The 26,188-nt window shown below is 44.1% G+C and overlaps 1 protein-coding gene and 1 pseudogene across 11 annotated transcripts in view; one reads left to right on the top strand and one right to left on the bottom strand.

The window, feature by feature from the left end:
• DNM3 (dynamin 3) overlaps positions 1–17,088 on the bottom strand; it is a 354,287-nt gene extending 337,199 nt beyond the window's left edge. For 7 of the 11 annotated variants that reach the window (XM_036234646.1, XM_036234642.1, XM_036234648.1 and 4 more), the window contains exon 1: positions 16,775–16,935. In XM_036234646.1, the coding sequence (XP_036090539.1) occupies positions 16,775–16,935 (161 nt within the window). Of the gene's footprint in view, positions 1–16,774 lie in introns of all 11 variants that reach the window. The other 4 variants (XM_036234645.1, XM_036234647.1, XM_036234652.1 and 1 more) reach the window with 2 other exon arrangements.
• LOC118613131 lies at positions 12,713–12,828 on the top strand (annotated as a pseudogene).
• Positions 17,089–26,188: the final 9,100 nt, after the last annotated feature.

Raw genomic sequence — 26,188 nt, forward strand, 5'->3', positions numbered from 1 at the left:
CAAAAGCACATGAACAAGAAGCCGGGCGACAGTAGTTCAAGAATTACGTAAAGGACACCAAGAAACTTCTTTTGTTTTTGTCGTACTCTGTCAATGAAAGAAGATTTAAAAAATTAAGTTTTTCAATAGACAGAGGCTACTCCTCAGTTAGTAAAGCAAGCCAGCATTGCCAAGAAGCACTGACTTAGAAGAGAGCTAATTTTCCTTCTTTTCTGTCTGAAAAATTGTCGAAGTTGTGACATTCCGAACTCAATCATGCATGTCAATGCCATTATATAGGTGGATCTGAGCATTTCAAACGGAGCTGGCATAAAGCTATTTCTTGCTCAAAAATTTCCACTCATTCACACAATGCGCACACCGCAGTGTCAAGGTTGAAAACAGGAAAAACCACTTGGCTTGGTGCCAAGTACTTAGGAGCATTTCAGCTTCTGCCCCTTGGCCTGGGCAGACCACAGAGGAGATGGATGCCTGGCATGCCACGAGCTGTCCTCAGGACCCCACTTGACACCCTCACCAGGGAGGGTGGGTCCCAGGGCGCGAACGGAAGAATTCCAGAACTGTTGAGGCTAAGAGAGCCTGTCTGTGAGGAAAGACTACTGCTCTTGCTCAAACAAAAAGTGCTTTTTAAAGAAATGCTTCGCCATCAATGCTCTCAATGGCACAGGGGGAATTACAGTGGAAAAGCACGGACCTCACTCGTGCGTGGAACAGTAATGCGTGAGTCGGACCCCATGTGAAGAAGTTTGAAAATAATTAACCAAAGTATTTCATTTATGACTTACGTCTTACGTATGCGTCAGAGTGATAGATGATAAAAATCTATTTCCAAAGCCTGAGAGCTTTTCCAATAAATAAGTACAAAAAGAAAATTCTAGGTGATAAGAAAGCATTGTGTTTAACTGACAGTGGTTTTTATCTCCTTTTTAGCTACATTTAAAATAATGGTGCATCTTGAAATTGTGGCACTTTTGATAGATAAAATATGGTAGGTTATGGTAAATACGGATAGATAAACACATACTTATGATATCTAACCAAAGGTATCACATTGAGGTGAACCCTACAATGCCAAATAGTGGGATAATAGAGATTTCCTTTGACACTTACGCATGAAAAGTCAGGGCCTGTTAATAATTGCCAAAGAGGACTATAAATATGAAGAAGACATTATTCCAAGAAGAGATTAGGTTTAAATAAAAGTAGATTCAAAGGAAATGTAGAAAAATTTGAGAGTGACAATACCGTAAATATGAAGAATGTTTTGGGTGCATCTGCCTTAGTTTAGGATATAGGATATACATCTGAGGGAAAGAAAAAAAAAGTATGCCCTACCTAAATCTCCCTGTGACATGTTACTTAGGTATCTATATGTGGAAGAACCATGGACTGAATAAACCACAAATGTGATGTTTTATAGCCTAGTATAGATGTGACTTCTATATTCCAAATATCTGAGATCGAGAACATGAACGGCCATATTAAAATACGGGGTTTTTTAGTGAAATAAAGTCATCACAGTAGAGGCAAGAAGACATGGATTCCTCCAGTACTTAACCGGTAACCATTTCCATAAGACCAGTAGGAATGACATCAAATTCCAAAAGCCATCACCTCTCACGGGGATACAAGTTTGCTTCAGATCTGTGCCAAGCCTGACCTTCGGCTCGCATCTCCTTTGGGGCAGGCCCGGCCTGAGGTCCGACTCCTCCCCCTGCCCAGAAGGATCCAGGCCCTTCTCCACACACTCCTGGAGTTCCCACCAACTTCGAAGGCTGCGCTCCATGTGTGGTTACGCCCACAGATGAAAAGTGAAAGATGCTTAGCCTTTGTGGGAACATGCACCTGAGCTTTTAAAATAAGACCCAAAAGCGGCTTTTCAAACAAGACCCTAAAAATACAACTCAGCATGAGTGTTCTGACTGACGATGACATTGACTTCTCGGGATCTGTGCGTCAGCTCAGCCAACTGGCCACACATGCAAACCGCACAAATTTACTGAACACCTACTATGTAACACCTGTGATATGTCATGCATTGTGACCTTAGGATGCAGGTAATGTGATGCAGAGAAGCTTATGAATTAGCGGAGCATATGAAATAAGTCATATTTAGGATATCGATAAGGCCTATTGGAAAATTACAAGTGAAGGTTTTTAAAAAACATAAAAGAAAGTAGAATCTATTTAAGCTGGGAAATTAGGAAGGCTTCGTAGAGGAAGCATTATGTAAACTTCGACTTACCAATTCTTCTGAATATATTTGTGAGATCTTTGAAGGACAGGATAATCATTCTCATCTTTAAGTCCACGATATCTAGTGTGATCTTTTGTATATAGCAAACATTCAGGAGACTTTTAATGAGAAAAAGCACTTGAGATGAAGGAAGCAGTGTGGGCAACGACACAGGGAGAGAAAGCACAAGGAACGGTCTAGAGAATGGTGCCTTTGGTGTATTATTAGCGAGGGGCCTGGGGGACATGCCGGGAAGTTGCTGGTGGCCAGATCATGGAAAGCGTTAAATGTGATGTCGAGAAGTTAGGATTTTATTGTGTGAGAAAAGGAAGTGATGACATTAGATTGCGCCTTAAGAGAACTATGGCAAAAGTATTTAGGATGATTTAGACGGGGGATGAATGGAGAATGGAGGCTCCTAAGACATTGCAGTAGATCAAACGAGAGGAAAGAAGTTCCAGACTGGGACGACAGCTACAGAAATGAAAAAAGTACCAGCGGAGAACAAAGGTACCAGTAAAGTAGAACCCACAAAATGGAGCAGGTGTGGGGAGAGGGGAGTTGAAGAAAATATGACGGTTTCAACACCTGTTGATTAAGAGAACAATGAAGTCCATCAATACGCAGAGGACATGAGCTACCCAGGGAAAACGATGCTTCTATTAGGAAAAGTGTGAGTGTTTAAGTTGTAATCTAAGCATGCACCTGAAAATATGGGAAAGGAACCCAGGCTCAAGATCCCAAAGCCCATTGCCCAGCTGAACCCTGATACTGGTCAAGGTCACAGCAGAAGGAAGCCACTACTGCTTGTTACAAAATGAGAAATTGTTTTTAACTTGGTTCTAGAGTAAACTGTACAAGTATGAATGTTTCTTCTTTCTTTCTGATAACAAATCATATTTTAGTTTTTCCTTTAACTACCTTGGTACTTGGTCAATTCCATTATTATGATAATCTTTATGTTTGGAAATTTACTCTTCTCCATTTCTTGGTCTTACCTTAATTACTTCTTTTTCTTGGGCCTGCCTCTTCATTTCTATTTTACGTTACTTTTTCATTTTGTGTGTTCAAAACCTCCAAAAATATGTGTTAGAAAATAAATAAATGAATAAATGTGGTTTGTAGAAACCCATTTCAAACTCTTTGTGGAAAAGCGGGATACAAATTTTAAAATGGCTTTATTTGCTGGGATGATAGCTAACTTCTTATGAATTATAGGACTGTTTCTCTCCAATTAACAAAACCTCTTAGATTTTAAATGTCTGTGTTTTGAAAGGCAAATTGAGGAATGATTAATTTCATTATAAAACAACTTCGGCTCACAAAAAGATTCTCTCTAAATTAGAATTCTTAGCTACATGATAAGAAAAATATTTTCAGGCAGGAATTAGAAACTTTTGGCAAGCGAAATCTGAAAATTAAAGCATCTGTAATAAAATAGAAAGCCTTAAGAAAAAACAATTCACAAATATTTTCATTTCATATACACATATAAAATATATATACCATTTTTTAAAGAGGAAAGCTACTGAATAAACAAGACGCGCGATGACAATTTGACGATAAATGTCATACTCCATTCTCAACAGTTTTTTGTTGCGAATATATACATTATGTGTACAAACTATGATCTCCTTGTGCTTTTCTTGGTCCCGGCCTAACAGAGAAAGCCCCCTTTTCCAAGCTCGGGGGCCTCCCCTTAACACACTAGGCTTCCACAAGTCTTGTCTGTTCTACAGACAACTGGGAGCTTGTCCTGGACCCTGGCAAGCCTTATCGTAAACTCTTAGCTCCTTTTAACCAGTTACCAAGTCCTGTCTCCCTCACTGGCACAGTTCCTCAATGCGCAGGCATCTGGAGACCTTACTGGAAAATATGCATGGTAGATCTGAATACGCACACTTTCCTTCTACACCAAATGTAGCCCTCCATTCACCCACTCATGGGTCCAAACCAGGAAACCTACGAGCCATTCTGAAGAAATATTACTTCTTGGAAAAACAGCCTTCAGTTATTGGTCTTCAAAATTTGTCTTAGATGTTATGCCAAGAAAATACAGCATTTTAAGTGGAGCAGGTGTCTCGGCGGTCCTCGCAACAGAGACCATCTCTTAGGCATGTTTTGTTACATGTGTGTCTTCCCTCAACCACTGGTTTTTAAACTATCACTTATTGAGGAGTCTCTGTACTAGACAGTTTTAAAAGCCACTTTTTAGACTTTGTAAAAGGAAGTGAGATCACGTCTACATCTCCATTCTGCAAATGAGGAAACAACTCAGAAAGCCACGTACGTTCAAAAGCCCCAGGCTTTGTGTGCCCGCACCTGCGCCTCTCTGGATAATTCCATGTTCAAAGAGCTCGGGCTCCGGCACGGCTCTGAGCAGCTCCAGGCTGTCGGCACGCATTTAGTGAACACCTCCTACCTGTGGGCTTACCGGGGACTTCCGAGAGGACACGATAGCTGGGTCCTTAATGGTAGGCGGAGTTAGGTAGGCAGGGGGGCCCCAAGGAGCCTTCCAGGTAGAGGGGAACACGTGCTAAGCCATGGGGACATGACAGGGCTTGATACATTCCAGGAGCTCTGAGCGGATCAGCACGGCGAGACGTGGCGGTGACTGGGAGGGGCAGCGGGAGAGGAGGACGGCCGGGGAGACAGACGGCAGACCGCGGAGGAAACGCTCTATCGTGCTACGAAGCTGGGTAACGGGGATGTTTGCGGTGGAGCGGCTTGATAAAACTTGCATTTTAGAACTTCCGTTTAACTGTTTTTGACTTACAAAAAGGGCACTTTCATACACGTTCTGAACTGAGCTCGCATTTCCATTTCCTCAGGTATTCTTTGCATCCCTTTTCCTCTCTTTCTCCTCCTCCATCCCTTCATCAGTTTGGAATGTCCCCCCATCAACACTGCGCACCTCTCCTATCCGGACCGGCTTTTTACCCTTGTTACAGGGGTGAGGTACCCCTCCTTATCTTGTAAGGGCTCTTCCACCACCGACCCTCCGGACCCCATGCCCTGCCTGCCTCTCCCGCCTGTACCATCTCCGGTTCTTCCCACTAACGAACGGAAATGCTCCCATAGCTCCCGTTAAAGAACCCTCTCTCAGTCCCAGACCCTCTTTCAACTTCTTCTCCAAAGAGCTGTCGACACGCTCTGTCCCCACGTACTCGCTCCCCATTTCCTGCTCGGTTCTCTCCAGGTGGGCTCCGAGTCGAGATGCCCGCCACTCCCGTTCAACTGCTCTTTTCCCTCAGCTCTAAAGAGTCATTTAAACATTTTCAAAGAACAGCATCCATTATGGTCTAAGCTTCCAGTTAAAGGAATTAAAATTACAGAAAATTGAAAGTTCGGTTTCTCAGGATCTTTAGCCACAAAGCCACATGGGCTGTGACGACTGTCTTAAACTGCACTGACCTGGAGCGATCCTTTTTAGATGTCAATCACAGTATGTCACATGCCCCGAAGGAAGGAAAACCCTTCCTTCGGTCACTTACCATTGCACTGCGGACAAAATCGCAACTATTTTTGACAGCGGCAAAGCCCACCTGAACTTCCTTCTGCTACCCTTCCCCGCCATCTTTCCCCCTACGCCACTGTGCCCTAGGGGCACAGACTTCACCTTACATTCCTCCAACACGCAGAGCTATGCGACAGCTCAGGGCCTCGGTGCACACTGTTGCTCCTGCACGGAGCGCTTTACCCTGGCCTGTCCCGTGGCTGATCCCTTGTCCTTCAGCTCGCATGTCACCTGATCGGACAGTACGTCCTGCTCTGCCATTCTCGATCACTATGTCCTAATCATTTCTGTCACGGCATCCGTACAGGCTTACAATCACACATTTTTATGTATCATTGGTCTTCTCACTGACCACATGCTCCGCAGAGGCTGTTTACTTATTAATGTCTTTCTGCTGCCTGAGCCAGGGTCTGGCACACAGCGAGCGCTCAATAAATATCGTATGCTACAGAGAAACCAGGTACGACGAAGGCTGAAACCTCTCTGTTATATTTACCAATTTATTCATTCACTATTTTTTAAGGAGTTACCACGTGCAAGGAGTGAAAATAAATAACACAGACTCTGACCTCAAGAAGCTGACAATTCAGTGGTAGAAGTAAATAATTCGGTATAATGTAGTAAGTATACTACTAGAGAACTGCTCAGAGTGATGGGCACCCAGAAGGACAAGTCACCTGGGGAGAGAAGAGGGTGGGAGGGAGTCGAGGCTTCTGAGAGGAAAGGAGAGCCGAACTGAACACGACAGAAGCGAACCAGGTGAAGGATAATATTCCTGTGAAGGGATCTACATGAAAAAAGGCAAGAGAAGATGTGAAACAGCATGTGAATGTGAGCAGGGCATGAAACACAGCTGGATCCAAGAATAACATAACCCGGAGGGCTGGGCCACTGGGGGCCTTCCTATGCCACGCCTAGGAGCTTAGGTGTTATGCTGTCGGCATTAAGAACTGAAACGTTTGCACCAAGGCAGTGACATCATTTAATTGTAATTCCATACCAACCATGCCACGGCCGTGTGAGAGTAAACCTGTAGGTACAGACGGGGAAGACATCAAGCCTGTCGGTACCATCCAGAAGATGAATGATGGCAACTTGAACCTGGTCAGCAGCTGTAGGGAGTAAGCGTAAGTGGCCCATTTCAGAACTACTTAGATGGTAAATTAAGTGGTTTGGGAATCGTCGGTGACCTTGGCAAGGGCCGTCTCAGTGTACCGATGGGAAAGGGAAACACGTTTCTCCCCACCTCCCCCATCCACAGCTGCAGAAATTACGGGACTTGTGAATGTGGTGATTAGTAGTTCCGGAATCCAGCTGCCTCTCAGAAGCATCAGAGGAGCTTCTGAAAGCTATGGCCACACGCCAGACCCACCGAGTCGGTGTCCACGAGCGGGGCCCAGGAGCCCTTATTATGACAAGTTCCACAGGTAAATCTTACACAAATATTCACATACTTGCTTTGGAGGAATAACTCAGAAATGGAGGCACACGGCTAAGAGCATTAGCTTATCAGGCTAAGGGCATTAGTTCCCCAAATTCGGATTATTTTATCTCATGAGTGTAAGAAATAAATTTCGTACTAAAAGCCAGGAAAGCCAGGATCTTCACCCCCAGTACCAACTCATCTTGAGTCAGATCAACAATTTAATTAGTGAAACCTCAATAAAAATTAAGTACCTAAACAGAACTATGCAAGACACTGTGGACAATACCAACAACGGACTTGCAGTCTGACTCGGTGCCCAAAAACTAATGTGAATCGGTCAGAAATTTTGAAGTGCTAAACAGTGTGGAACCAGCCCTAGGTCATCAGGAGATCAGAGAAGGCTGCGAATGTGACCGCTGAGCCTCTGGCCCCACCTTGACCTATCAAATTCTCACTCTTTAATGTTCATGTCAAAGTTGCCAAATCTTTTTCACGACATCCTTCCTCTCCACAGAGATGTGCTCTTTCCCTTGGATTGTCCAAAACACTCCGTACTTCTAGAGGCACCTAAAAGGTTCTGGATGCGATCTTCGGACTCGTGTGTTGGGGAGGGGCTCCCCGCACATTTAAGCAATCCTCGGACACCCCCTAAATATCCTGTAATTCAACTCAATTCTGACTTTATCTACCTGGAGATAGTGTCAGATGCTATAAGGTAGGGGCTCAGTCCCACAAGACTGCCCCCCCACCCAGAAACACACACCCTCACACATATACACACTCACACACACACACATGCACACATACACTTTGTACACTATTCACAAGTCCAGCTTATTACCTGTGCTAGTGACTAACAGGCTACAGACTGGAGGTTCTGACGACCCCCTCCTTGTGTTCAATTAATCTGTTAGAGCAGCTCACAGAACTCAGGGAAACACTTTACTCACTAGATTTCAGGTTTATCATAAAAGATAGAACTCAGGAGCAGCCAGATGGAAGAGATGCAGAGGACACGGGATGTGGGAACAGGTACAAAGCGCCCGTGCCTCCTCCAGGGCCGCCACCGTCCCTAAATCACAAGTTCACCAGCCCTCAGAACCCCCGCCTTTTGGGTTTTTAAGGAGTCTTCATTATGAGGCAGGACTGATTATATCACTGGCCTCTGATGCTTGAACTAGCTCTCCAGCCCCCATCACCTCCCAAGGTCAAGGGGCTGGTGGGAGGGACTTCAAAAGTCTATCCCTCTAATCACATGGTTAGTTCCTCTGGTGATCAGCCCCCAGCCTTAGCTGACCTAGGGACATCCAAAAGTCACCTCATTAATATGATAAAAGACAGCTTTATGGTGCAGACATGAGAAATTCCAAGCATTTGGGGAGCTTTGAGCCAGGTACCCAGGATGAAGACCAAACACATACTTTTCTTATAAATCACAATGTTGCAGCCATCATTTACTGAATGCATATCATGGCCCAGATGCTTTACATCATTTTACTTAGAACTTTAACGCACATAAAAAAAAAAAAATCAGTCTTTATTATTATCTCTACACGGCAGATGAGAAAGCTAAGTCCTAGTGAGGTTCGATGCCTCGCTGAGGAGCCAGCAGGAGTCAGAAAGGGGCCTGAGGCACCAGGCAGCAAAGCCTGCACTCTGTCTCCGGGGTACGATGGCGCCTTTTCAAATACTGGCCTTTTCAGGATCGAGGACCAGAAATATCATAAATAAGATTAGTCACCCATCAGATTACTTATTCAAGTGAATTAGTCTTTTTGATTCCAAGGCCTCTGAACCCAGACAATGAAGCCCTTCAGAACGTCTGCCCTCTCCTAACAGGTACATGTGTGTGTTTGTTATTCACGGGTTATGAGGACCTTGACGTCGTGGGACATGACAATGAGACACTGTCACAGGAAGCACTGAAGCAGACACTTCGAAACCCTGGAAACAGAATACTTTTGGCAGGGATGTTAGAGAAAAACGAGACAGAAAACGATCCTGTATCATTCATATAATTCATGAGTTAAATATATCAACTTTGCCCTCAACAACTATCTTGCCTTTCATAGGAAAGGCAATTAACATTAAGGATTAACACAATATTACTGCTTGTTAGAATTAATTGTTAAAAATTCTACATTGATGGGCCTCCCTCTAAGAATGTAAGCACCAAAATGTAAAAATATGAAACAGGCAAACTGAAGGATGAGGATTTGCCATCCAAATATGTTCACCCATTTCTTTACAAAGTAACCTTTCCGTGTCTCATTTATTATACACAACTGCTCCGAAGCGTTCCTTGGTTTAAGCAAGGCCTATCAGTGATCGTTCCACGCACAGCTTCCCAGACAGCCCCACGTGGTAGGAAAAGAGTAAGTGCATGTGAAACATCCACGGTTTCATTTATTTAGTCTTTTCCTGCGCCCATCTGTTCTCTAAAAGGCACAATTTACTCTGCAGTAGGTTATCTCCGCCAAATTACCTGGGCTAAGCCTGAGAAAAATCCTGCTCCCTCTCTCTTTCCACCATTGCATGTGGGGGGTGGAAATAATAAAATGTCACTGCTGGTCTGCTATCGAGAAAAGTGATGGAGGGGAGTATGGCAGAGGAGGAAAGCTCGGTCCAATGGAAGGGCATGGGAAGAGGAGGAGGCCCCGAGAGGGTGAGAGGGAGGCCCCTGAAAACAATAAGGGACGAGAAGATGCCGAACTGACCGAGCTCCCAGTCCTGAACACCACGTTCCAAACTCAGTCCTTGAACCTGTTTCTGACCTTGGGCAAATCTCTTGGTTTCTCTGTATCCCAATGTAGCTCCAGGAAGTTAGCAAACATCAAGCCAGGAGAAAGTGTCTTATAGAACCTAGTGAAATGCCAGTCCTCTCTACCGATGAAAGAAAAGCTAAGCTACCTTAACACACACACACACAAACACCCGCGTGCGTGCGCGCATGCACCCACACTCACCAACACTGTATTAACAGCCCTCTAATTTGTCAGAATGGTGTTTGACTCAAGAAATGCAAATCATTTAGTGTCAACCCTCCACCTTTACCCTCCCCGCTTTCTAAATAACACATTGCATTCTCAGATTTGCCTTCTGAACATGTTCCCTGATATTTTGTCTTCATTTACTCCACTACTTTAATAAATGTCTTATTCTTTAAAAAAAAAAAAAAAGTAGAATCCACCTCCTTAAGTATTAGTGCCTTAGAGGTCCTTCCCACTCTCAATTAGCCTCCACGGCACCCAGTTATATTTTTAATCTCTCCAACCTCTTTTCTTTACTGCTACTCTCCTCTTGGGCCCTCTCCAACACATGGTATCTCTCTGTGATAAAGTGACAGTCTAAATTCAATGCCCTGTTGTTGAGTCCGACACTGAGACATAGATCACCACCTTCTTGCTTTGACATCGATACTTCAGTACGTGTAGCCTTGAGTTAAAACAATACCAGCTGCCAAATGAACTGGACACTCATATATTGTCTACTTTCCGCTTATATCCCAACTCGATTTCAGAACTGGAGTTTCCCAGCATGGTTTTCTTTTTTGTCAAAATAAATTGACAAGTGTATAAGTTATTTTGTCCCAACGAGTTTGCATTATACCCAACTGCCTTCATTTTACAAACTCATTGGAAAATGTGGTCTCATACCGTATGCTGTCTGCTCTCTTTTATACATACCCCAGCTTCTATACATTCATTCTTCCTTCTACATTCTTGCTCAGTGTCCTTGGAACTCAAGAAATACAGGCTCATTGACGTTACTGCACTTATTTCTCGACAGTGCCAAAAGGAGTCATGTCCAAGGCTAAATTCCAGCTCGGGCGATTATTAGCCATGTGACCCTTCCCAAACTACCTGTCTCTCTAACTCTGAGTTTCCTCCAGGGATGCGAAGCAGGTAGGGTAAAGAAAGTATGGAAAGGGAATACCAGTGTCTGCACCTGCCGCCCAGTGAGGTTAAACAGATACTGCCCCCCTAACTCCTTCTACTTTATAAAAATGTGTTTAGTATAACACGATCCATTAGAATTTTTTAAGTAATGCTGAGAGTGTGGGAAATTGCAAACTACACTTAGAGACGGGCATTTTACACAGTACGTGAGCCTGGGGCTCTCCTGACTCGGCTTTGGTGGGGGTGAAAAAAATGACCTATTTCTTTTAGCTACTTGCAGTCCCCTCTTAAAAGTAAATAAAACATAATGAGAAGTAAAACATCACCATTTAACTCCACTTATTACCCCTAGCAAAGAATCCTACTTAAAAACAAACACAGCTAAGATACTAAACGCGTGTTCCACTGGCAAAGCGCCAGAGAGCCTGCCCTCCAGCACACTGCACATCAAGCGCCCACTCCCCCGGAGTTAGCCACCACCTGCCAACTCCATTCTCACAGAAGTTGATCGGGTGCATCATAAGTAAATGTCAAAACAGAGCTAGCCAATCCAGTCCAGTTACCTAACTGTATTGCTTCCCAGATATTATTAACTAAAAAAAGAAATTAAGCTGATTGCAGTAATTAAATCCAACCGTGCATTTGTGATAACCTAAAAGTACAGTCTGTAATGTTAATCTAGTAAAAAATATCTTTATAATTTCAGGTTTTAGCAATTTATTGTTGGATGAAAAAAGTTCATGTTTCTGATGCTTTATTTAAGAGGGCTCTTGAGGACCATTGGAGCAGGATTTTCAACAATTGTCACCTTTTAATAGTTAAGACCTATTTATCTAAGAACGTTAAAACTTGGAAGCCATCTGTTGAAAAATATTTGTGAATTCAGATGCTTTGATATTAAAAAAAAAATCTTTGCCCTCAATACAAACCTATTTCTAAATTAAGTTTAATATTAATGTTTCTGTGCCTAGTCTCATTTGCAATTAGAGAACTCTTACCTCTTCAATTTTTAAATACTCTCTTGAAATCAAAGGATTTAAGAATAGAGTTGTGTCTATCTAAGCCATATAAATGACTTTCGGATTTTTAAAAAATTACTTGGTCATGTCCATTCAACAACAGCATCAAATGGCTCACTTTTAAAGTTCTCCTTTAATTTGATAATCAACATATTCCTCTTTAGAAACCTCGTAACTAAATAAATATACATTATTTGACTTTTTCGCATTGAAATAAACTCCCCTCAACAGTCGCTTTAAAAATCTTTCATCTGGTTCTCAATGATCACAAAACCTATTTTTTTTCCTGCAAAATCGTAAGTCTATTTATCACTCAGGCTAGAACAATGTGGAATCCTCTGCCTACATAATTAGCTTTGAAGAACTAATGTTTCTAACAAGTGTATCATTAAAAAACATTTGCATATTAGCGACTAGTACATTATCACTTAACACCTCCATAAACAAGTTACATGTACTCTAAATACAGACTTAAATAAACAAGCCAATTACATTCTGGAGCTCCCTTCAAAAATGCCTAATACATGAGATGTGGCTCCATAGTGTAGTGGTCAGCGCGTCTGCTTTACACACAGAAGGTCCTGGGTTCACACCCCAGTGGAGCCATGGTCCATGGTCTATGGCCATGCCACCCTGAACAAGCCAGATGTCTGATGTCAGAAGCTAAGCAGGGTCGGGCCTGGGTAATACTCGAATGGGAGACCACCTGGGAAGACCAGGTGCTGTAGGCATAAATAATAATAAATAATTTAAAAAAATAAAAATAGGAAAAAAAGAAAGCCTAATATAGGGAAAAAATATACTCATTTTCTGATGTTGCTTTCACCTATGGGGTTGCTTCAAATTCACTGTGAAATGAGGCAAGGTATTCATATATAAAAATATGAATAAAGTTATTAATACAGCAACTTCATTATTTGGGTGGTTCTTTTAACTGTGATTGAAGACGTTAAAGGCCTTGTGAGTTTAAATACGGAGAGGACAACACGGCAGAGGTTTGAGTTTCGGTACAGAGCCCAGACGCCTCAGGTTGAATCCTAGCACCACTGTTTTTATGTTCTATTAGCCTTTGGCATGTTTCTCAACCTCTCTAAACCTCAATTTTCTCTTCTGCAAAATGGAACTCATAAGAGTACCTTCTTCTTTGGGGTTTCATGAGGATGAAATGAGATTAGCCATATAAAAGCACCTAGAATAGGATCTGATGCTTAGCGAGTGCGCAATTAATGTTAACCATCATCATCATCGTCATCATCTCACTGCACTGTAAAAAACAAAACTGGATGCGAAAGTAGTTGCATAAATACAAATCTTCCATACAGGAATCAGACCAATGGGCAGACCCTAAGCCAGCTAGTGAACCCCTATTTCAGACCATGAGTCTCGGCTTCCATTCATTAGACCTTAAGCTGCCTCTCTCTGCCAGTATACATCTCATCTGAACCACCAAAAGAACAATCTGGTCACTCACCTGTATCACATTAATATGTAAGTTTGTCACTTCAGCAAGAAAATCACAAACAAGTAGTTCATTCATGACTCATTTTATTCACAACGACCTCAAACTTGTCACCCCAAAACTGGATTTCGTAGCTACAGCTAAATGAAGTAAACATATTCGCATCTAAATTCATTCAGTGATGTCCAAAAAAATATCAATATAAGCAAACTATCTGAGAGAAGATATGGTTAGTCCACTAAACATGGATTGTCAAATACTGGGGAGAAATGCAGCATTATTTTGAAGGGAACGAGCATAAATGATGAGCAAACACCATTAATTTACACAAGCGAAGACCCTTTGTTTTATGACTACATTCGTAGAAGTGAACAATTCTCCAGTAAATTAGTCACTAGGCAAGATAGGGAGTAGCAACATCTTCAAGCGCCAGCTCCCAAGAAAGAAAAAAAAAAAAAGCAAACATCACTGCCAGGATGCAGATAACAGAACTGGCTACCAGGGCCTGTTTGCTATAAGATTTAAGAGTCCCCCCAAAACAACATTTTTGCACCAGACTGTAACAGCCAACTTCTGCTTCTATAATCTGCTTAATGTATAACTAGGGTGTAGTTAAAGGAAATGTCCTGTGCAAAGCTATACTAATAGCTAACTTCTGCTTCTGTAAACCTGCTTGCTTGTTTGATGTGATTTTAGGCTTTATAAGCTACCTCCTCTGAAAGCTTGGGTCTGATTCTCTAGCGGGGAGAATCAGTCACCGGCCGGCTAATAAAGGCTCATAATTAATCTCAATTGGCTCCGTGGGTCTCAGATTTGAACACAACACAACACAACACATTCAATAGTCGTGCATAGGTCAGGCTTAAAAACCTATAAAAGGGGAAAGCTCCATCCTAAAAGGACTTTATCTTTACTGTGAAATTTCTAGATAATAAAAATATAAAAGGTGACAGTGGAATACAAGTAGTTTTCTCTGCCAAAGACGAATCTCCTATTAAAAGAAAGAACTCCTTTTTTCCCTAAGGTTGGTTTATAATTAGAAATTAGATTCCTCAATAATTCAATGACCAAAATCTTTATTAAAATCAAATGACCTTTATAATTAAATTTTCTCCTAATATATTGGCTCTGCTAGGCAGGTGCCATCTCTACAGATAATAAAGCCTTTATATATGTATTTTTTACACATACCCCCCCAACTCAAAGCCTTTATATATTTATTAAATGAGTTTTTCCTCTATGTTTATCCTTTCCTTTGATCTGACATTCTAACAGTAATTATTGGTAAAAACTTTTAAAAGTATAACAAATTACAAATGTATTCCAGTAAATGCTCTGAGTTGTATAACACATATAATGGCCCTATTTTTCATTCTATCATGAAAAATGTTCGAACCAAAATATTTTACTCTTCCATATCTCTTTTTTAAAATTCTCATTTCAAAAGAATATAGCTAGTGAGGGGAAATGGGTACAATTTTATTATAGCATTAAGAAGTGTGTTAGGATTTGAAAACCTAAAGAATAGAATTGAGATATGTGCATAAAACTGACATTAGGTTCAAAAGCTTCCGTCACAAACAATGCATTTATAATACAGGCTCATCCAACTAAACACATGAAAGATGCATAAAAATATCGTAATTGCATTTGAATTACTTACAATTTTAATCTTTAAGCATTTGTTTAAAAACCGAAAGTAGTTAAATGACTATTAAGTCATGTTAAATGCCCTGGAGTTGGAAAACCCAAATATATTGTCATCAAACCTGATTTTTCCTATAGCTACCACTTTAAATTTAGTGAATTTCATTAGCAATAAATTAAAAAAAGTAAAACCCTTAAGTATGTGACTGTTGTGTGTTCATGTCTGAAATCACATGTCCCTCCGTCGCTTCACCATGTCCACGATGACGTAGGCAAAATGCTTTGCCATCACTTTTCTCATCGCTCAAAATAAATGAGAAAACCAAGCAAAGTGATTAAGTGACTTACTCCAAAATACCAGCTAACTGTCAGCAATTTAATTTTTTTTATTAGGTTTCTCAGCTTTCTAATTCGTACGGGGGGGGGGCGGGGAATGAAGAGTACCATTTGAGAGATAGAACATCATCTGAGAGAAAAGAAAATGTACTTTGTGAGAAAAGGGACTGGAACCTTTTGAATCCCAAATCACTCATCAGCCAAATAAAAGGAGTAAAGTACAATCTGTGGATTGTGCCCCCTCCAGCCCACGCTCGGAGCTGCTGTACACTCCACCTGGGAACAGATTCGAGCTTTCATACTGGCATTCGAATGGGCTTTTCTTAGCAAATGCCTGCCCTCCTCGGGCAAGGCCGTTAAGGTAACTTAATCCCTCATGAATTGCTCAGCGGGAGAAATGCCGAGTCCCAATTCTTCATCTTTTTCTATGTTATGAGCCGTGAAGAACCCCCCAGCTATCATTTAGATTCAGCGCGCGTTACCTTGAAGACCCGCAGGACAAATAGCTTAGGGAACGCTAGAAGACGCTGGGGGAGGGGTCGCAGAGAGAGTGCGAGAAAGATGCTGGTCAATCCCGAGATGACGGAGGAATGACACGGCACCTGGGCAGCCCGAGCCCACGTCCACCCGGCTGGGAGTCCGGACCTCGGGGCGCCTGACTGATGCCTGGAGCGTGAGTCGGCGCGTCCGCGGACGCGCCACCTTTTATTCCCGGGTCCCGGGGAGAACGGCGGGCAAGCGCGGCTGGAGAAAGCCTCCTCATAACGACCGAGGTCTTTCTGCTCGCACCGTCTCGCCTGCTAGGGGCAGGCGACGTCGGTCTCGACCAGGAGACAGCTGAGCGGAGCCGGGCACCCGGGCGAGCCGCGAAGCGCCTCGCAGCGGGGCGGGGGCGGGGAGGGTGACCCCGGCCGAGAGCCGCGGGAGGCGGCCGGGAAAGGGCGACGCGAGCAGAGGACGCGGTTCTGGGAAGCGCCCGCGCCGCGCATCTGGCGGCCCGAGCTGGCGCGCGCCGCCGCCGCGGGAAGTCGGTCCCGGGGCGGACCCCTCCCCAGACGCCCCGGCGGGAGGACGCGGAGGAAATGGCTTTGTATCGCAGGATGGAAGGCAGACAGGAGGGCCACCGGGCGGGGAGCGGGGGACGAAGGAGGACGCCGCCGCCCGGCCCCGGGCCCGGACCCCGGCCCGCCGCAGCCCCCGGGCCCCCCGCGGCTCCAACGGCCCCGCGCGCTCACCTGCCCACGAAGTTCTCGAGCACCGAGCTCTTGCCGGCGCTCTGGCCGCCCACCACGGCGATCTGCGGCAGCTCCAGCAGGCAGCTCTGCCCCAGCGCCGAGAAGGCGTCCTGCAGACGGTTCACCAGAGGGATGAGCTCCTCCATCTCCCGGTTCCCCATGCCGGCCGGCCGCCCGCTGGCCCCTGCTCGCCTCCGCGGCCGGGCGGGGAGCCGGGCTGCGCCGCCGCTGCCGCCGCTGCCGCCGCGCCGCGTTCAGTCAGCGGGGTCCAGTCAGCCGGGTCCAGTCAGCCGGGTGTAGCGCCGACGTCGGATCCCGCCACCCGCTGCGGCTCGGCTCCTGACAGCTAACTGCCCGCAGTGCGCCTGCGCAGGCGCCGGGGGCGTGGCCTGCCCCAGCACCGCCCCGCCCGGCCGCTGCCCCGCCCCCGGGTGCCCAGCCAGACATCCGGCTCCCGGCGCGCACAGCGGAGCGCGCGCACTGCCTCCCAGCTGCGGCCAGATGCCACCACCTCTGTCTTCTGCTGCCAAGCCTCGGAGGCGAAGTCACAGCCTCGGTCAGGGCAAAGCACGAAATCAGCAGCGGCTGGTGGCACTGTTGCCTTTCAGCAGCTCCACTTTCTCCAAAGTCCAGGGAAAAGCACGACCACCGATAACAACTCAGCACTGTCACCAGCAGCAGCAGCAGCAGCAGCACCTCCGCCGCCACCTCCAGAGTGCACTTCCCCAAAGGAAATTTCACGTTCTCATGCCCTGCTCCGGAAGCCGGCTCTTCTTGGGGGTGGCGGCCAGTTGGAGTTTAAATTCTCAGATCGACGTCCATTTCCTGCTCTGCGTAGTCTGACCCCAGCGAATTATTCACCTTAACGAGTACGTCGTGCTGACCCCACTCACCACTCTTCCTCTCCAATCTACCAAGCTCATTCTGTCCTTTGCCACTCCCTCATGTCATTTCTTTCCCTAGTCTATGCCCTTCTCTAGGGTCATCAATAACCATGTACCTTGCACCCATTCGGGTAAATTTAGCAAACCGAGACGTCTTGCGTCAGGTCCTGTGCCTGCTCACAGAGACACAAATAAATTTCAGGTAAGCCACCCAGCCTATGGTATTTTGTTATGGCAGTCTGAGCAGACTAAGACACAAGGTTTGTTGAAAGGACCAGGAGATGGAACTCAGAGAATAACAGTGCTGTCCGGAGGAGGCCATGAACAATTTCAAAGAAGAGGTGACTGAGGACATGGGCCCTGCACTTTGCTCTGTGCTCTGAGGAACATGAAAGATTCAGGAGCACTAGCCCCAGCATGAGAATGTATGAGACAAGGCTACCATGCATCAGACAGAGGACCTCTAATCATTATATAAATTAGAATTTCACGTGCACTGAAGCAATGCGCGTCATCTCTATGATCCAGAAGTTAGTCCAGATCAGTCCCACCCACCTCTTTCAAGAAACCATCCTGAACTTCCCTAATCGCTTTCCCCCTTTACTTCCCATTGCCAGAATTAGTCCCACAATATCAGGGAACCAAGAGAAATCTAACAAACACAGATGCACTCATTACGGTTTTCTCATAAGTTATTATGGATAAAACGAATAGCAAGAGAAAACTTGAAAGGAAAAGGCAGAGGGGAAATTCTGACCATCAGACACCCTACACCTTTGAGGATGGGTGTAAAGCTGAAAAGAAGAGCCTGGTTTGCCACCCCAACTTCCTGTGTCACACGATCATCTCAGCCCTGTTTCGGCATCCACACCACCTCTCTAGCAAGGCAGAAGATTTCTAAAGGTTAGCATCCTCTTTTAGGCGTTGCTCATTACCTAAGAACTTAGAAAATTTTTGTAAACATATGGGCACTCTTACACCTAAATGAGAATTTTCCTTCAGGGTCATTTGGAGAAGCAACTGACTAATTGCGATAACACTGCATTTCACACAATATCAGTGCAAATCCTCCTTTGAAATCAATGCATCTAACCCAAAACTCAGTATTGATTTTTAGATGAAGAGAATCTTATCCATGTCCCTATCCTACTCGTCTCATGGAACTTAGCACCAAATAACTTTGAGCTAATCCTAAAAATTAAATCTATATAATACATAGATTATATACACACACACATATATATATACACATATTATATACATATATTTTTAAAACATGCTATAGGCTGAAGGTAAGCTCTAAGAGAGGAGTCAGAAAATTTCAGAGTAGTGAAAACATCCCTGGAAAAATATTTATCTTCTCAAAGAGGAGCACATACTTGAATATATTAATTCAGGAGTTTGTGTTTTTTAAAATTCAGTCACATTACTGCAGAGTCACATTTTACATATTTCCTATGGACCCCAGCTTGGTGCTCAATAAATATTCATGGAACAGAACTGAACTGAAACATTTAAGCATTTGTCGCGTCTATTGTCACGGGGTGAATGACGTTGCTGCTGTGGGCGCAGTTTAGGACTTATTCAAGTCCTTCGGGTCTTTCTCCAAGGGTTAACCTCATGGGTGGATTTTAGATCTCACTGCACATCAGCTGGTCTGCAGGCATGTTTTGCGTTCTGCTAAACCCAGTAGACATTCAATATGGACATACGGACACTCGATATGTCGCCATTGTAGTTGACATTTATCTCTCTCAGGGTTTCTCTCCCTTAGCCTACAGGGGTGGTTTTATTGCCCAGATTTTTCATCAGCTGCCATCAGGAAGCAAAATAACTCTGGAAGAACCATTCCAGTCTCCTACCCCCATCGCTTCTGTTAATTTGAGATCCGACAGATGGAAACTCACCAGTAGCCTCGTGGAAGCATAGCTAAAGCCACACACGGGCAGAGGAGAAAATGCCAACAGGCAAGCATAAGGTATTAAGAGAGAAGGGTTAGGGATCAAGCATGACAAGGTGATGGGCAGCATGGTGAGTTTCTGCTAACACAGAACAAGGTCCAGGAAGCAGCAAGTTAAGAAGAGGCAAAAATGGCCTGAGAAGGACTGTGATGGAGAAATCACAGTTAGGCTGAACTCCTTTATAACATTTGTTGTTCTCCATGTACAGCTGAAAAGAGCCTAACGGCCACGCCACCCTGAACGCATCCGATCCCGTCTGATCTCGGAAGCTAAGCGCGGTTGGGCCTGCTTAGGGATGGGAGACTCCTTAGGGAGACCAGGTGCTGTAGGCGTTTTAAAAAAAAAAAAAATGAAAAGAGCTTAAAATAGGATCAAAGTCGCCAATGATACCGGTATAATCTCCAGATTCTCGGGGAAAATTGTGCGAAGGAACCCAGAATCTCTGGGGCCAAAGGCCTCCAAAAACAGCCACTCCCTGCAGAGACATCTTCTTTAGAGTTGCCCCGGTAACTGGTCAGGCAGAACTCCCACGCAACCCTGACCCCCTCTGCCCGCTGCCCCTCCTTGTGGTTAGCATCCTCGTCTGCCTTGGAAAAATATTTGCAGATCTAAGAGCCAGCCCTTTACCAAGTCAGCCAGAGAGCAACTCATCGTGAGAAGTGAACTCCTTGAGACCTCACAACTGACCTGGGGAGAGGTCAAGACTGCAGCCCCTCGGTCTGCCCACCGCCCCACTGTTTCTGACACACATCATCACTGTCCCATGACACGGTCTCCGCGCTTCCCTCTGCTGCCTTCAGAGCCTGCTCCTAGAAGAGCTTGGGGAAGTTATTTTCTTCTGTTTTCCTTCCATCCGCACATAACTTATTTTAGGAATATAAATGTTTACAGATATGTATTGAGAGATCGAAAAGAGAAAATTCGCACAGAAGGTAACAGGCCGGCTTGGCACCATCCCCTTCGTGTGCAATTTTTTTTTTAATTGGTGAAAATGGCCAGAAGACATTTTATTGCTAAAGAAATATGTTCTGAAAAATAAAAATTCAGCTGCGAAGACTGAGTTCCAGCTCCAGCAATACAACGCCTGTGATTCCATTAGGGCATGCTCTACTTACACCCTGCTGCGGAACAGGATTTACACACGCGCGCACACACACACACACATGCACGCACTGAGAGTCCCCTTCAGGCCACTGGCATCTGCAAAATGACAGCTCCACCAAAAAGGCCATAACAGCAGCAAGGAAACAATTACGTCTTCTGTGAATGAGCGTGTACGTGTTTCGGATAAGCCATTTATCACCTATCCTAATACAAACTCCTTTTCCTTTTTTTTTCTTTTTAAGATCAGTTTTCATCAGTGGCTGGTTACAGATGGACTCGGCTGCTATTGACCCTCCAGCCACTGACCATTTCTCTCACAGTCCCAGGGGACCAGACGCAGCCGTGAGACAGACATATTTCCCAGTGCCACAGCCTTCATGCAACGAGACAGGCTCCTCAAAGACTCTTCTGTCCCTCCCAGATGTCTCCATCCAAACCAAGAGCAAAGCAGAGCCGTCTCTTTTAGGGCAATCGGTCAGAGAGTTGACTGACGGTTATGTCAATTCTTGCAATGCAGGCTGAGGGCTCCATTGTCACCTGCTTCTGCCCTCCGTTCTGGGAGCCAGATCTGTCCTAGACAGCAGAGAACTGGGGCACGCCACCTGCTGCAGGCGAAGTCCCAGTTCACGGACGATGGTCGGTCAGAGCAGGCATGGAAAGACTCTTCCTACACCAGCACTGATCATCTGTGCCTTACATAGGGGCCGCCATTATTTCCAGAAGGCTCTGTTGGTTGTTGCTTGTTTCCATCCCCCAAACTCCTGAAACCCCTCCACTGTACCCCATAGTCTCTTAGCAGTAAGTTCTCTTCCGTGCTCAACTTTTCTCCAAAGTTACTCACAGAAATCCGGTTCTTGCCTGAGGACACCGTTTCTACTGAAGTAGCCTCAAGTGCTGGCTGCGGTCTCTCTCATGCCTCTTAAATTCTTAGGCCTGAAAATAGGGTAAGTGTATTCTAGATTCCTCACTGCTACTTCTAAACCATTCTCCCTCTCTCTTTCCCTAAAATTTTCCTGCTTTCCAGCTATAGCATCAGACTACTATCGCCCCTGCCTCTCTTTGCTGTTGACATCTACCAATCTCCCAGCCATTTCCCTTCATGTTTCGAAGACTTTAGTTTATGACTCATAGCCAGCCGCTCTCTCTAAAAACATACTTGTCTTGATTCTTAGTGATTTCAATTTCCTGTTGATGCTTTCAACACAGTCCTCTTTGTTCTTTGATCTATGTATCCTCATTCATTTTAATTTTTTTTTAATGTATTGAGGTGACGCCGGTTAATAGAATTACATAGGCTTCAAATATACCATTCAATAATACGTCACCTGTATATTGCATTGCGTGTTCACCACCCGAAGTCAAATCTCCTTCTGTCACCATATAGTTGACCCCCATTACCCATTCCTATGATGGTGACTATCTCAGAATACCGAAGACCAGTTTCCGACAACTCCGAATCAGTGCAACTGCAGCTTGCACCTGAGGACTCACAGAAGAATGGCCAGATCCACCCAGGAAAACATGGAGGCAGGAAACTACAGAGAAAGGAAAACGAAGGAATCTCTAGTTCTGTTAAAGACAATAACCAAGAAGAACTTGTAACTCACCCACAGAGAAACACCACGTAAGCATCTGAAGCAGACTCGTCCAATGACTATTTATTTACCTAATTTATTTCTCTGGCAAAATATTTAACCATTATCTTTTGCTAACAAGAGGCGGAAAATAGTGTAGAGGAGACGACAGATTTGGGGCACTTTCTCGTGATCTTCTACCCAGAGACCATGAACTCTCCTTAGCTGTCCTCTGTCCCTACCAGGACGATCATTTTAACACACCTTTGCCTCCAGGAAAAACAGCTGTGCCGACCATTTCCGTTCAGGCAGGCACCACTCTGCCTACAAGGGACCTCCAGCTAGGACACTACTAACCAGGCGATTAACTCAGGGAAAGCCGAGTATTGTTGACAGGATGAGAAGAGTATTGTTATTCTTAAGAGTTGGACTAAAATTTTTTTATTGTATAAAAGTTTCAGTCTCAGCTCTCAAGTAAAACCCTTTCAGAATATCACCAATTTCTGGAGGAAACGTTAAGCATTAAGGATAGGAGGTTGAGTTCTAGCAGTAAGAAAAGACTACTAGCAAGAAAAACCTAATCGTGTCTGATCGCAGACATGACCCCGCACCTAACCAGTACCAGGTCAGCTGAAGACCCTGATGCTGTATTATTTAGTTTCTTCTCTCTTCTAAACTTAAAAATTCTAGAGAGCTAACCTACTTATCAAAAAAAGGTAGTACACAATATGATTTCTATTTTCGTATCATTTTCCACATTTCTGTTTTAATGCAGATCTATTTTTGTAAACAATAAACCCAACTGTGATATGAAATTATTCTAGGGACATTCGGTTCTCTCTTTCTCTAATTGGACACTCATTACCCTGCCCATTTTCCTTAAGAAGTTGACATAAAAAGAGGTAATGGCCCTAAGAAAGACAAAATCCAGTCCAAGCCAGGTATATCAAACTGGATAGCTTACACCAAAGAGCCTCACGACCTCACATAATGAGTTCACTTTGGGTTCGTTTCTTCTTGGAGTTTCCCAAAAGACCTGCCAACACTTGTAGGAATTCATCATCATCATCCCCCATCCTGGAACCAATGGGAAACGCAGCACAAAGGGACATCTTATTGACACAGAAGACGTCAGAGGTCCTGCCAAAGGTCCAAGGTCACTCAGCAACGAAGACAGGATTGAGACTCATGAGTTTTGCTTGCTCCACTCTAGGAAATATTTGAGCCCATGAAGTAGGGGATTTGTTATTTGTCTCATTTGTTTTTCTAGGGCAGATTTTAAAATAAAACTTCAGAGCAAAAAAAAAAAAAACAAAAACTAGTGTTCCATTAGTAGTATAGTTCTAATAAATACTGTTTCTGAAAAAGTTCTTTATCAATTTCCACATCCGCACCATCCATCAGGAGTGTTTTTAGGCTTTGTTTGCAAATAGTAGCTTACTCCTTGTGTCAGAGGTTTAAAAAAAATCTATATGAGAGAATTTATCACTGAAATCATACCATAGAGCCACTCAAGGGCAAAATGGTAAAGCATTAGAAAAATTTCTGTTGAGTTGGAATGCAACAGGGAATGTAAAGATGCTCAGCATCATCAGTCACCAAGGAAATGCAAACCAAACGCACCATGAGGTACCACGGCACACGCACCAGGACAGCTAAAGTTTTTTAAATGGGAAATAAAGGTTAGCGAAGATGTAGAAAAAAATGGACCACTTATAATTTGCTGGTGAGAATATAAAATGGCACTGCCGCTCTGCAAAACAGTTTGGCAGTTCCTCAGTAAGTTAAACATAGAATCGCCATATGACCGAGCAAGCAATTCCGCTCCTAGGTGTATAACTCCAAAACTGAAAACAGGCATTCAAAAAAAAAACACTTTGTGCACAAAATTCATAGCAGCATTATTTTTAATAGCCAAAAGGTGGAAATAACCCAAATGTCCATCAACTGATGAATGGATAAATGAATGTGGTATATCCACACAATGGAATATTATTTAACCATGAAAAGGACTCAAGTACTGGTACATACCACAGCACGGATGACTCTCATAAACATTATACTAAGTTTAAAAAAAGCCAGACATAAAAGACCATATATTGTATCATTCTAATTATATGACATATCCAGACTAGATAAATCCATAGATACAAAACCCAGTATTTACCAGGGACTGCTTCATGGGTATGGGTTGTCCTTCTGAGATGATGAAAACGTCTTGGAATTAGACAGTGGCAATGGCTACACGAAATTGTGAATATACTAAATGACTCATACACTTTAAATGGGTAATTCTGTGTTATGTGAATTTTACCTCTATAAAAAAATATGGAAAGGAAATTCAACGGGAAGGGCCTACCTGGGCATACTCGATCATCAGCAGCCCTTGACCTTGGCAGTCTTGTGTTTTAAGGTGGGGTACGACATGGTTGTTCTTCGGTCATTGGAAGCCCTGAGCCTGGGGGAGGGCAGGGCTGAGACAAACATCCTCTGTGGCCTGGCGCTTGCAGGTGGGCAATGTTCCTTTTCTTCTTCTGCTTGGAGCTGATCGCATGTTCAGCTTGTTTCGGGAGCTACAGCTATAGACGCACCTCAAAGCCTAACGCACCTGGGCTCTGCTTCAGGTCCTGCCCTCAGGGCTGCGCCCCATGGGCTTGGAGCCAGTGATTTCCGCATTCATCGCTGTATTTCTGAGCGATCCCACACCAGCGTCATTGCCACTGATACTGGTCCAAAGAAGTCTGGACAACTTTCGTTTAACTGTCCCTTTCTTGACTATATCCTGAGTCCTTGACTATTAACGTTTATGCAACAAGAACTTGAATGCAAAACTGTTTTTAAGCTTTGCAAAAACCTGACAACTATTTGGGGAGACTGTAACCATCGCTACTCATCTCTTTTTACTGAGCCCCAGAAGCGAGAGATGGGAGAAGCGTGTCTGGCATGTCAAAGGCTCTTAATAAAGTAAACATCTTCTAGAGAGCATCATTTTCTGTCTGGAAATTTCTAAGATTGCAGTCTAAGCACACACTGATCTTATGCAAATCACTTATCAAAAGCACACGCTAAGCTCACTCACAACCCCGGCTCCTGTTTCGCATGCACTGGCATTTCAAACACCTTTGGGAGAATTCTCACAGAAACCACTGCCGAAAGTAGGCACTGTTATCATGTGTATTCTCTTGCCTAATAAGGGAGCAAATATCACATCTCTTTTTACTGATTCATTTAACAAACATTTCTTGAGGACTTTCAGAATGCCATGCCTGGCACTGGAGATAAGAAGAAACGAAAATATAACCAGAAGGAACTCAAATATTTCAACCTCTTTTTGAAATATTTTTGAAAAGGTCTATCTCTAAGCCTCAGCGACTGACAAAACAACCTCCACGGGTCAGTAAGCCGGCACCTCTGGACCCAGTTCTTCGGAATGCCTTTCCGATGGTTCCGTTTTAACTCCAATCATCTCTATCTGCACTGCTTTATTTTGCATGCGTGACGCATTACTTCGTGTGTGTGCATGTGTGCGTGTATGTTCACATAGATATCTTCATATCTTTCTATACATTTTATCTCTAGATATAGAAACACACACACACCTTTATATCCTTCTTTCTAACTGTATCACCAGCTTTGGGGGAAGCAGTGGCTCTTTCGTGCTTGTCATCACCTTTTTATAGCCCACCTGTTCTTGGTCCCATCCTCGTCCCCAGCATCAGATATGGGCTATCCACTTAGTAGAGTCTCAAGTGCTGGAGAACCAATTGGGAAGTGAAGAATTTACTTTATTCACTGTGACGTTGTTGTTCCCTTGTCCTTGAGAAGTTCAACAACTTCCTACTCAACATTCACAATGGTCTCCAAGGCTATTCAAAACCCTTCGCCTGCATT

Source organism: Rousettus aegyptiacus, unplaced genomic scaffold, assembly GCF_014176215.1.
Source record: "Rousettus aegyptiacus isolate mRouAeg1 unplaced genomic scaffold, mRouAeg1.p scaffold_m13_p_17, whole genome shotgun sequence".
Classification (NCBI taxonomy): Eukaryota; Metazoa; Chordata; class Mammalia; order Chiroptera; family Pteropodidae; genus Rousettus; species Rousettus aegyptiacus.